We start from the raw sequence: 12853 nt of genomic DNA, 5'->3' as shown, positions 1-12853 counted from the left end.
GCCAAACTCCCGATATGCCTTAGCGTAGCCCGTGTTTAAATCCCTATTTGCTGACACTGTTTCACTTGCTGGGAGATTAAATGCAAACACCTTAACCAACTCTTTCGCCGCCAGGAATCTCATCCTGTAGTCCGGGGGAAGTTCTCCTGCCATGTGATATATGATAGGAACGGGAGTGCAGATTATCAGACCCAGCGACTTTCTGAGGTGATGGTTGCAGTGGGATTTGATTTTGGCCAAGGCAGATTTGGACAGGTTGCAGAATGATGAGCACGCGTACTCTAGCCTACTTCTGACAAATGCCTTGTAAAATATAAGCCCTCTTTTGGGGCTGATACCATAGTGACACCCACTGAGTAATCTGAGAAACTCACAGTTTCTGTTCGATTCCGAGATGGCCAGATCAATGTGACCAGAGGCTGAGTTGTTTGCTGAGATAGTCCTGCCTAGGTATTTGATCTGCTCTACTTGTCTGATCTCAACTCCTTGATGCGAGATATTTAGCGCAGCTCTACGATTGTTGAAGTAAATCACTTTAGACTTCACCGGATTGAATGACAGGTTTAGCCTATTGCATTTTTCTTCGAACTTATCTATACTGTCTTCCAGCACACCTTTCGCAATGGATACGTCTTTATGAAAACAAACTATGAAAAAGTCATCAGCATACTGAAACAGTAAGCAGTTATGACTGTTAATATCATGTAGTTCGGCTGTGTAAAGGTTAAAAAGGGTTGGGCTGAGACAGCTACCCTGGCTAACACCTCTGTTCACCTCTACCTCGCTTTTACCCTTTATGAGAATTCGTCTGTTAAGGAAGCTGGAGATCCAAGCCGTGAGGCGCCGTGAGGCGCCGTGAGGCGCCACTCAGCCATACTTTATTTATAATTTCAAAAATGTCTTGTTTTTTCCCACTTGGTAGCTTTTGAAGCATCCTGAACGAGATGCCATCAGGGCCTCTAGCCGAATTGGGGTTCCTGGTTTTTAGGAAGTCCAGGAATTCTTCCAGTTCCAGGGGTTCCGGGTCGTCTGGTCCTAACAAAGGGGCAGGAATTTTCTTAGGGGGCCTACTGTTTGACGTGGATGGGGTTACTTTAACCATATTGAGAAAGTTTTTGTCATCTTCGTTCGTCCATTTGTTCCCTACATTTTTGATTTGACCGTATTTTTTGATGTTCTTCACCCTGCTCCACATAGAGGGCGATGAGGAGACCTCTTCTATAAACTTGGAAAAGTTGCGCTTTCTAAGATTTTTTACGTGATTTTGTAGATTTTTGTCAGCTTCTAAGGTTGCTCTGGCATCAGCCAATTTTTTGGTGAGGTAGAATTTTTGCCTGCAAGCGTTTCTCACGCGAAAAAGTTTTTCCGTTTCCTCGTTCCACCATTTCTTAGCAACGTACTTGTTCTTGCTTGGGAATGTGACCGTGTTTTTTAAGGTCAGGGATTTCACTTTTTCATTGAGCTCCTCCAGATTTGAGAAATCACTTGCACCCAGAATCCGGGCTATTCTGTTGTGAAGGATCTTCTTGCCTTGGAGGGGGGCATTTAGGCCTTGCACTGATAATACAATTGGGACTTGCCAGTTAATAGTTCCATTTCTGTAGTTCGAAAAAGAAAGGTCAAGAACGGAGAATTGAGATGGGCTCCTGGAGAAGGTTGGCGAACCGTCGTTTAGGCAGATAAATCCGGCCTCCCGGGTGGAATTCTCAATGCTGCGACCCTTGCGATCACAGATCGGACTTCCCCAGATAGAAGACCTAGCGTTGAAGTCCCCGCCCACTATTGAGGGTATGTCAAGCGAAGCCGCGAATTCGAAAAACTTTTTTGTGCCCGATTTAAACTGTGAAACTGTTGTTGATGGCGGTGCATATATGCTAAAAATATTGAAATTGCTCTTGAGGTTTCTATTTCAAAATTATTGTCGTTCTCTATTTTTAAAATGCTGAATTGAATGTTTTTCCTGACGTAGATGCCAACCCCGCCGTAGCCGTCCTCTCTGGGCCTGCAGAAAAAGTTATAGTCTAAAATGCTGCAGTCCGCGTTGTTCAACACCCAAATCTCTGAGAGGATGGCAATATCTATTGCGTTCTTGTCTAGGAACATTGAGAGGAGCTGTTTGTTGTTGTTGTGTGTCAGACTTTGAATATTTAGCTGAAGAATCTTCATTGTTGGATGTTTTGAGAACCAACTGCCATCCCTTGGGCAATCTGACGCCTATCTAGTTCTGCGTTGGAAGCATTGACAAATTCTCTAATTTCCTTAATAATTTTATTCGCTAAAGAATCCCCTTTAATGATGTTGTTTGGATCAATCAGGAACGCTGTGAGTTTGGCTCCTATGCCACGTATGAAGATCTCACAAATATCTCGCTCATTTGGACGTAGTCTGAGTTTATTGAGTTCTTCCACTCTGCCATGTTGGCTGCTGCCTTGGCCGCCTCTGCGTTCCGGGCGGCAACCCTATTGGATTTTGTCACTTCCGCGAAAGAGGTGACAGAATGAATTTCCCTGGCGGACTCTAAGCTGTTATTTAAGAATTCAGGGGAGCGGTTAGATTGCCAACTGGGTCTTCCCCTTGATCCCTTAGGTTGGGGGAAGTTCTATCAAAAAGGATCGGATATCTAGCCTTGACCTCAGCTCTAGTTAGGTTTTCCAGTGTCATACACTTTTGAATGGCGTACGCTTTTTCTGGCCTCACACTGCGGGTGGGTGGCAGCATGTTCCCCCTTGCAGTTAGCACAGACCAGCCCTGAGCAGATAATATCTTTGCTGTGATCTTGTCCGCATTTGAAACATTTCGCTCCACTCTTGCAATGTTGCGCCAGATGGCCAAACCTAAAACACCTGAAACATTGAATAAGCTGAACAAAAGGTTTCACTTCTACTTTAGAATATAGAAAATTGATTTTGGTTGGTAACTGCTCTCCTCTGAACCAGAGTTTCACCCTGCCAGTAGGTACACGTTCCCCCGATGCTCTATCCCTTCGCGTAATCCGAACTATCTCCTCAATTGGGATATCCGAGGTTACAAGCTCCGCTAGCTGTTCCTCCGAGTAGTGCCCGGGGATCCCAAAAATTAACCCTGCTTTTTGGACGAAGTGCCTAAAGATTCGGGTTGAGTACCCTTGAGCAGCGAAAACACTGTTTTCCACTAGCCCGTTTGCACACTCCGCCGACCCGCACACAATCTTGCACCTGCCATAGCCCATTCTAGCAACCTCCTCGATATCGCTAATGCCCTGTTTCAGCAGCAGATCGGATAGATCAAACTGGTTTATAGCAATTCTGGCATTATTCGCACTCATTTTGTCGATACAAACAAAGTATGGGCCTTTATGCCCCTCATAATACTTGTTAACGATGATTTTGCGGTTACTTCCGTTTTTCGTACTCACGGAAGCCACACAAACCGCGTCAGTCTTCTCTCTCTCTTTTGTCGTAGAAATGTTTGATGTCATGCTTGTTGTTGTGTTCGTGCAAATGTTTGTCGACACGTTCGTCGACAAGTTTGGTTTCTTGCACAGCAGTTTAGAAGCCAAAAGCTGCGGAGCCGTTTTTGCCGCCATCTTTACTCCTACCCGCATGGCGGATTTAGCTTCTCCTTCCCTTTTTTTCAGCGCTTCCATGCGAATTTTAACTCCCGTCGCCTTCTCCGTGGCCATCCTTGTCTTTCCTATGCTTGCCATGCTTCTCAGGGTCCAGACGGAGTTCCAAAGTTCCAAGGTTTTAAGAGTTATTCCGGAACGCCATGCAGTAAATTCCAGGTTTTTCGACTTAATTGATGAAGCTTTGGGAATAACTTCGCGCCGTCTACGTAGGCGTGTGAGGCACCCCCAGAAGCTTCGGAAAATGTCTTTTTGATTAAAACTATCAGCGAACGTCTTGAAATATGTTAATTTTTTCCTTCCCCAAACAATTTTAGGTACGCGCCATACCAGTGAACCGCCAAGTTTTGCGAAGCTTATCTTAAAATATTTATTTTTGCAAGGGTGTGTGGAGGCAGTACAGTAATCAGCTGACTCCAAGGGCTGCAGTGTGCTTCTACTTCAGCCCTGGCAGCTAAAAACACTCAATTTATTTAACTGGCATTCGTTTTTAAATATTTGTCTCTTGTTTTCATCAAACAAACTATATTATGCAGATTTACGTGTCGTTTTTAAAGCGTATTAGGAAAATAAAAGAAGTTGAAAGGAACTGAAAAAAATGGCATTGTTCAATGTCTGTCCAGCCCTGAAGATCGCACTGCCAACTGATCCAAAATGTAAAGAAAAATGCATCTTCAAGATTAAGATACAATGTTGCGCCAAATGGCCAAACCTAAAACACCTAAAACATTGAATAAGCTGAACAAAAGGTTTCACTTCTACTTTAGAATATAGAAAATTGATTTTGGTTGGTAACTGCTCTCCTCTGAACCAGAGTTTCACCCTGCCAGTAGGTACACGTTCCCCCGATGCTCTATCCCTTCGCGTAATCCGCACTATCTCCTCAATTGGGATATCCGAGGTTACAAGCTCCGCTAGCTGTTCCTCCGAGTAGTGCCCGGGGATCCCAAAAATTAACCCTGCTTTTTGGACGAAGTGACTAAAGATTCGGGTTGAGTACCCTTGAGCAGCGAAAACACTGTTTTCCACTAGCCCGTTTGCACACTCCGCCGACCCGCACACAATCTTGCACCTGCCATAGCCCATTCTAGCAACCTCCTCGATATCGCTAATGCCCTGTTTCACCAGTAGATCGGATAGATCAAACTGGTTTATAGCAATTCTGGCATTATTCGCACTCATTTTGTCGATACAAACAAAGTATGGGCCTTTATGCCCCTCATAATACTTGTTAACGATGATTTTGCGGTTACTTCCGTTTTTCGTACTCACGGAAGCCACACAAACCGCGTCAGTCTTCTCTCTCTCTTTTGTCGTGGAAATGTTTGATGTCATGCTTGTTGTCGTGTTCGTGGACATGTTTGTCGACACGTTCGTCGACAAGTTTGGTTTCTTGCACAGCAGTTTAGAAGCCAAAAGCTGCGGAGCCGTTTTTGCCGCCATCTTTACTCCTACCCGCATGGCGGATTTAGCTTCTCCTTCCCTTTTTTTTCAGCGTTTCCATGCGAATTTTAACTCCCGTCGCCTTCTCCGTGGCCATCCTTGTCTTTCCTATGCTTGCCATGCTTCTCAGGGTCCAGACGGAGTTCCAAGAGCCGTTTTAAGAGTTATTCCGGAACGCCATGCAGTAAATTCCTGGTTTTTCGACTTAATTGATGAAGCTTTGGGAATTTCTTCGCGCCGTCTACGTAGGCGTGTGAGGCACCCCCAGAAGCTTCGGAAAATGTCTTTTTGATTAAAACTATCAGCGAACGTCTTGAAATATGTTAATTTTTTCCTTCCGCAAACAATTTTAGGTACGCGCCATACCAGTGAACCGCCAAGTTTTGCGAAGCTTATTTAAAGCGTTTTTAAAGCGTATTAGGAAAATAAAAGAAGTTGAAAGGAACTGAAAAAAATGGCATTGTTCAATGTCTGTCCAGCCCTGAAGATCGCACTGCCAACTGATCCAAAATGTAAAGAAAAATGCATCTTCAAGATTAAGATACACACAACAATCTGATTCTGTATACAAGTGCGTCAGAATTTTCCACATCTTCTGCTCATTAAAAAACGATTAAAAACTAATAAATGTTTATGGACAACTAAATGCCACCGTGCACGAGATAGCTCCAGTACACATTAACCAATTACTGTGATCCTTCCGGAGCATGAGCATCATGTTTTCGAGTGTGAGGAATACTTCGGAATCTGTAGCGGCTCTCGCTTCACTGAGACTGGGACTTGTTCTGATTATATTCGTTTCTACGACGCCAACTGTGATTGACGCCACCCAGTCAGGGATCTATATAGACAATGGCAAAGATCAGACGATCATGCACCGCGTGCTAAGCGACGATGACAAGCTGGATGTTTCGTACGAGATCCTAGAGTTCCTGGGCATAGCCGAGCGTCCTACCCACCACAGCAGCCATCAGCTGTCCTTGAGAAAGTCTGCACCGAAATTCTTGCTAGACGTCTACCACCGCATCACGGAAGAGGAAGGCTTGGGAGGCGGCCATACCGACGATGAAACTGTGCACAGCCATCGCTCAAAGCGCAACGCTGACATGTCCGATGAAAGAAACGCAGATGGAGAGGAAAATTTCATTACGGACCTCGACAAGCGTGCCATCGATGAGAGCGATATTATAATGACTTTTTGGACCCCACGCAATCACAACGTGGAGGAGCTACGTCACGAACACGGCCGCCGCCTGTGGTTCGACGTCTCCAAGGTGCCGAGCGACAACTATCTGGTGATGGCGGAGTTGCGTATCTACCAGAACTCCAACGAAGGCAAATGGCTCACAGCAAACAAGCAATTCACGATCACTGTGTACTCCATGGGACTGGGAGAGTCGGGTCAGAATAAGATGGAAGCACTGTCCTCGGTGAATACCACTGGCGACTACGTCGGCTGGCTGGAACTGAACGTGACTGAGGGCCTGCACGAGTGGCTGGTACATTCCAAGGAGAACCACGGCATATATATCGGGGCACACGCTGTTAACCGACCCGATCGAGAAGTCAAACTGGACGACGTTGGACTGATCCATCGCAAAGTGGATGACGAATACCAGCCATTTATGATTGGATTCTTTAGGGGGCCCGAACTGATCAAGACTACCTCGCACAGCAGTCACCACAGAAGCAAGCGAAGCACGCTGCATCAGCGCAAGAAAAAGAAGTCGGTGCCAGTTCATCCCTTTTTGGATGTCCCCATCGAGAATACACGCAGCTGCCAGATGCAGACCCTCTACATCGACTTCAAGGATTTGGGCTGGCACGATTGGATAATCGCCCCAGAGGGCTATGGGGCGTTCTATTGCAGCGGCGAATGCAATTTCCCTCTCAACGCACACATGAATGCCACCAATCATGCCATTGTGCAGACACTGGTGCATCTGCTGGAGCCCAAGAAGGTGCCAAAGCCTTGCTGTGCCCCGACGAGGCTGGGGGCCTTGCCTGTGCTATATCATCTCAATGACGAGAATGTCAACCTCAAGAAGTATAGAAATATGATTGTGAAATCCTGCGGGTGCCATTGAATCCCATTTGTAATCTAATCTAAGCTTTTTAAAGCATTTCTGTGTAGATGTCTGTACTAATCTCGAATATTTTTATAGAAATATTAAACGCAGTGCCAGTGTGTCGTGTTGTAGTATATATATCAATCTAAACTGAAACAGTTTCTAAAACCTCATAGCATTGATTGTGCAGGATCTCTATATTAAATTCGACTTCACATTCATTTGGAGTGATTGATCACTGTGTCAGATGTTATAGAACATACATGTTTCATAAAAAAATAATTCATTGGCATTAACTCAAAAAAATAACACTTCAACTTTCTTAAACAAAAGGAGCACATCATTAAATGATTATTTGATCCATAATTAAATTTCCAACTCTTGTCAATTAGACTGGATGTTAAACGGCCGTCAAAGTTTGGCATGCTAACACTTAACGATCGGCAAGCATCGCTAGAAGAGAGTTGTCAAATTCATTTCTATACTCACATAATTTCATACACTGGAATAACATTTCGAAAGTATTCCTTCAATGTAAATTCTCCGTTAATAGTTTTTGCTCGGCTTATGCTTAGCATTTCATCCTCATTCTTTTTATACAGAATCACGAAAATGTGTCGATTGGGCGTCTCGATGGGTCTGGCAAACTTTCCTAGTACGGATTCGATGAAGGGAGTACTGGTGCTCCTGTAGAAATCCTCACAGGATTCTTTGGTGTGCAGAACGAAGAACTGTCGCTCAACAAAGTGCGAATTGATATCAAAATGTGGTAATGTCCGTCGTTTCAGCAGATCTTCTTTGCTATCTTATATTTCCTGATTCCAGCTAAAGTGGCGATTAACAGTCAGCAGATAAGAGGTTGGCAGCTTTATAATGGGCTGATAATAAATAGGCGGAGTCTTTGAAAATCCGACGTGCTTTCATGACCAACTCGGCTGCAGTTTTTGGCATAACCATCCAGATCCATTCATCTATATAGACATTGACGTTATCATTTTGACTCAGACTTATTTGGGAAGACCTCATTCTGCTCGGACCTAAAATAAGGATACATTTAAATAATCAGTTACTTTAATATGTGACAAGCCAACTTACTAGCAAACATAGCCACTGCTAGGGGAATAACCACGGTGGCGTATAAAATGTAGTTTTTCTGCTTGGTGCAGACAACCCAGGGACTGCGAAAATTACGAGCCGAGCTGCTAAATGGCTCTAGAAAGTCCCGCAGCACTGTGTTGGGATGCAAGTGCACTTTCTCTGAATATGCCGACTTGAGACACGATTTTCCCACATCTAGCACGCAGATATTTGGATACATGCCGCCGGTTAGGGCCGCCTTTACCACGTGCCAATTTCCCGACAACAAATTAAGATTTTGAATGCTAAGCACGCCACGGAAATGAATCATGTGTGCCGCTCGTAGGGAGGACACAATATAGGAGCGGATGAAACTCAGCTGCTCCATCAGTTCGTTCAGAATAAAGTCGTATTCGTTGGTTAAATACAGAATCAGCATCTTGCTCTTTTGCCGATTCTGCCACTCCTGAAACAATCTCAGGAATATAAAGTGGTCCGAAAACTGATTGTCTGCCAGGCGACTACGTTCATTCTTGATGAGATTTTGAATATAAATCGTGAATCGATCCCACAAGTTGTCAATGTCCTCAGTGAAGGGAATACTCAGCGGATTCGTCGTCGAGAGCGAGGTCACTATGGTCAGTATTGGATCCAGGCATTGAAGAAGAATCCCATAAATTAAAAGGCGTCCGAGTTGGCAAGGGACTGGTATATCTAGGAGCCGGCAGCCAAGCCATGTGAGATCTTCGACCTCGTTCAAGGCCTCAATTTTTTTCAGGAACTGCACGGCATGGTGCACATTAATGAATGGCGGTGGGGCAATGGTATAGCCTAGGTATTCACTGACCATCTTGTTCGGCGACAATGCTTTCACCGTCAAACAGATCTTGTCCAGCTGTATTCTTTGAAGCAGGGGTGTGCTATTTTCACTGAGCGAATTGTATGCGCATTTGGATAACAATCTAAAGCATTGTGAATCAGCAGCAGCTCCTGCAAAAAAACAGAATGTAAATCAAGAGTTATGTTCTGAAAGAACGGGGAACCTTTACCGTCGACGATGGATTCCCTTCTCAAGAGACAGTCTTTGGCCACCCTTTCGTATCGATTCGCAGCGCAGTAGCTTCCGCTATTGTAAATGGTATACTGTTTGCAAGCAGTGTCGATGAGGTACTTGAACGGCACCTGAAGAGCCAACGACTCAATTATATCTGTGGCCAACACCACTTTGTCAGTGTCGTCGCGAGCATTAACCACATCGTCAATGTACTCCCCGCCCATATTTTCGTGCAGCAAGAATATTGAGAATTCTTGCAGTTTGCCGCTCATGTAATGACTGAGAAGCATATAGTTCAGTTTAACAATATGATAATAGGTGGGCAAAATGACCAATATGTTGCCTGAAAAGAGATGGAGATTCATTCAAATAGATAAGCGATACCTAAACATAGCCATATCAAATATTTAGTTGTATCCATAAAAGAGAGTTGATTTATTAAATCTGATTTACAATGCTGTTTCCTAGACAAAACCACCCGGCGATTCCTCCAATCAAATCAAATGAACAACGTTACAAGACAGATGCACAATGATACAATTATCTGATACATAATTCTAAAATGGCATTTCTTAAGCTATAACTAATATGTAGAACTATTTAACAGGCATAAGTGAGTGTGGTGTGCTGGTTTGTGTGTTTCCGGGCAGAGCGGCGCGACATCTTCAGGTCAGTGTGTTCTCTTTAAATTTAAGTGTAAACATTAGAAATGCCTGGTGGCTGAGGCAGAGTTGAGTTGAGCTCGATATTTCGCTATGATTGTGGCTTTGGCTGCACTGCGTCGCTGTTTTCCAATGCCGATAGCTGCTTTAGGATTTCGGCTTTCTTTTTTACCTTGTCGAGCTGGTCTTTGTCCAACTTTTTATGCTCGCCGGCCTGAATTCTGCTCTCGATTTGTTCGATTTCGCCGATTTTCTTGCGAAGCTTTTTTAATTGTTTCTCAGTATCGACATCTTCGGGTACGTTAAGCTTCAATTTATCCGCCAGAGCGTTTGATATCACATTGACGTTCGTCTTGCTGTCAGACGAAGGTTGGCAAACCTTAAGCGGCGACCCGCCACTGGAACCACTGGGGCCACTTAGGGCAACTGCAACTCCTTCCTTGTCCTTGTCCAGCTTCTTTGTTCTCGTCCTCTCCTGCTTCTCGCGCTCTTTCTTTGACTCTGCCGCCAGAATGGGACACATGCCAGGCGGCACTCCAGTCTGTCTTTGGGCGACAAACTGCTTGCCCTTGCTCTCGTACAGCGGCACCTCCTCCTGCGGCACGTACCCATCTTTTACACGACGCGCCTTGCGCCAAGTGCCATCTGGACGCTTTGTGGCCGGGATAAATTTCCCCTCGCTGCTTTGCTGGTAAGTGCTCATTTTTTACGTTTCAACCAAAGCCTGCTACCCTGGTTCTATATTCAAAAAAAAAAAAACAATGCTAAATGGCAAAGGGCGATATGTATCGATGTATACGATACATAGGCACATTGGAGATGGAACTATTGCGAGGGCCATCACAGCTCACGATTAGTCATATAACCATTATTATATGGAATATACTACCGTTAACTAAACAGCAGAGAATGGAAATACCCCTCGCTGGATACCGTCTTTTTATAAGTAGAGAATAAAATAGTAGTTGGCTTACCTGACGGATATTCCGGCTTGGTTCGCAACAAGTAAAATAAATCTATGATAAGATCGTAGTCCACAAAATCGGGCTTGGTGCTTGTTTGAGATGCCAAGCTTTTTTAGCACTTATGTGTTTCAAAATGAAAAGAGATTTTGGCTTAAACTTTATAATTCGTATTTAATCTTGGTGGCTTAGCGGAAGCCGATTGCTTGCTATTGCAAGATAAACTTTATGCGAGATCGATATGCAACCAATGCGCAGAGGGTTAGCATAGAACTAAACTATAGACGACGGCGTTAGATCAAAGTGATTGCCGAAGTGGCGGCAGCAGATCAAAGTAGTTGCCGAAGTGGCGGCGGCAGAGAGCCCCTTTAGCGGGAGAGCGCAGCATCTCTGCAGAACGTCAACGTTTTACAACATAGGCGGCTCTCTCTGCTCATACAATACTAATGTTAAAGTTACGGTTACTCTTCAGCGGCTGGCCCGAACATACTCCCCCCGTTGGGAGCTAGTCTCTCAACAGATTCCTTAAGGGGCAGCAAACATAGCCGAGTGACGGCCCTCCTGATGTTTCCTGAGGATGTCTTCAGGTCAGCGACGCGACACACTCCGTCCTTGCCCACAACGACATCGACCACTCTAGCCAGTGGCCAACGCATTGGAGGAAGATTTTTCACCAGAACGAGGTCGATCTTGCAGATGTTTTGCGCGGGGGTACGCCACTTCGCGCGCTCTTGCAAAAGAGTGAGATACTCTTCGCGCAAACGGCTCCAAAATATTTGCTGTAGTTGGGTGACCCCCTGCCAGCCATCCAGACGATTGTAGTTCAGCTTCGTTAGGTCAGGCTCGAGGATTTGCTCATGGGGCCGCCTAAAAGCAAATGAGCAGGAGTCAAAACGTCTAAATCATCAGGATTTTCTGAAAGCGAGAGCAAAGGGCGAGAGTTAACAATTGCAGTGATCTGACAGATCAGAGTGCGCAGCTCGTCGAAGCTAAGCACAGATGGTCCAACTGAGCGGTACAGGTGATATTTTGCGGTCTTCACGGCCGCTTCCCACAACCCGCCAAAATGCGGAGAGCGAGGTGGGATGAAACGCCAGTCGATCGAGTCAGCCAAGCAGGATTCGTGGACCTCCTTCATATGCGGTTCGCTCAGACAAAGCTTCTTTAGCTCCAGAAGCTCGTTCTTGGCCCCAACGAAGTTTGTCGCATTGTCCGACCAAATTTGACTTGGCCTTCCTCGAGTGGAAGTAAAACGCTTTAGTGCGCCTAGAAACGATGCGGTGGTCAAATCCTTTACGAGCTCCATGTGTATAGCCTTAGAAGTGAAGCAGATGAATACGCTAATGTAGCACTTGATCGGAGGCCTCGTGCGGATTTCTGATCGGTAGAAAAAAGGTCCACAGTAATCTACTCCAGTGACTTCAAAAGCTCGAGATCCTTCCAAACGTTCCTTAGGTAGGTCTCCCATAATGTGTTCAACCATGCGCGGCCTAGTCCTGAAGCATCTCACACATCTGTTGACGACCCTTGACACTGCCTTAACACCTCCAATGGGCCAATATTCCAGCCGAATTTTGGATAGCAAGGCGCGAGGTCCGGCATGGAGGTTTCTTTCATGATAATATCTTATCAGCGCAAAGGTAATGGAATGTCCCTTTGGCAGAATGAGCGGGTGCTGAGCGTCAAATCCTAGCGATGAGTTGTCAAGACGACCTCCAACTCTAAGTAGTCCAGAAAGATCGATGAACGGGTTGAGCGAACTAATAGAACTGGATTTCATGACTTGACCATTGCGCCGAATCTCCTTTATGTCCATCCACAAATTTGCCAGCTGAATGTGTCGAATTAGAAGATGCGTTCCTTGCCGAATATCAGAAACGGTGAGTCCTGGATGCCTAAGACGATGTATAAATTTATGCATGTAGGCGAATGTGCGCTGCATGCGAAAGAATGAATTCGCAAATTTGCATCCGGACGTGAGA

General features: G+C 45.1%; 3 protein-coding genes and 1 pseudogene across 3 annotated transcripts; 1 reads left to right on the top strand and 3 right to left on the bottom strand.

Moving 5' to 3' along the window:
• Nucleotides 1-1282: 1282 nt before the first annotated feature.
• Nucleotides 1283-5254, bottom strand: LOC117189540. Its single transcript, XM_033394680.1, has 2 exons — nt 5156-5254; nt 1283-3672 (listed from the first exon to the last, which is right to left on the bottom strand). The coding sequence occupies exons 1-2, from the start codon at nt 5166-5168 to the stop codon at nt 2639-2641; spliced, it is 1047 nt and encodes a 348-aa protein (XP_033250571.1). The 5' UTR covers nt 5169-5254; the 3' UTR covers nt 1283-2638.
• A 313-nt stretch (nt 5255-5567) lies between these two features.
• Nucleotides 5568-7354, top strand: LOC117189535 (protein 60A-like). The gene has a single exon (XM_033394670.1). It carries the CDS (start codon nt 5755-5757, stop codon nt 7132-7134), a length of 1380 nt encoding a protein of 459 aa, XP_033250561.1. The 5' UTR covers nt 5568-5754; the 3' UTR covers nt 7135-7354.
• LOC117191636 lies at nt 7312-10955 on the bottom strand (annotated as a pseudogene).
• On the bottom strand, nt 9654-10671 carry LOC117189547 (partner of Y14 and mago-like). The gene has a single exon (XM_033394693.1). It carries the CDS (start codon nt 10610-10612, stop codon nt 10001-10003), a length of 612 nt encoding a protein of 203 aa, XP_033250584.1. The 5' UTR covers nt 10613-10671; the 3' UTR covers nt 9654-10000.
• Nucleotides 10956-12853: the final 1898 nt, after the last annotated feature.

The sequence above is a fragment of the Drosophila miranda genome, assembly GCF_003369915.1.
Source record: "Drosophila miranda strain MSH22 chromosome Y unlocalized genomic scaffold, D.miranda_PacBio2.1 Contig_Y1_pilon, whole genome shotgun sequence".
Lineage (NCBI taxonomy): Eukaryota > Metazoa > Arthropoda > Insecta > Diptera > Drosophilidae > Drosophila > Drosophila miranda.
This window is presented reverse-complemented; position numbering and strand designations above follow the sequence as displayed.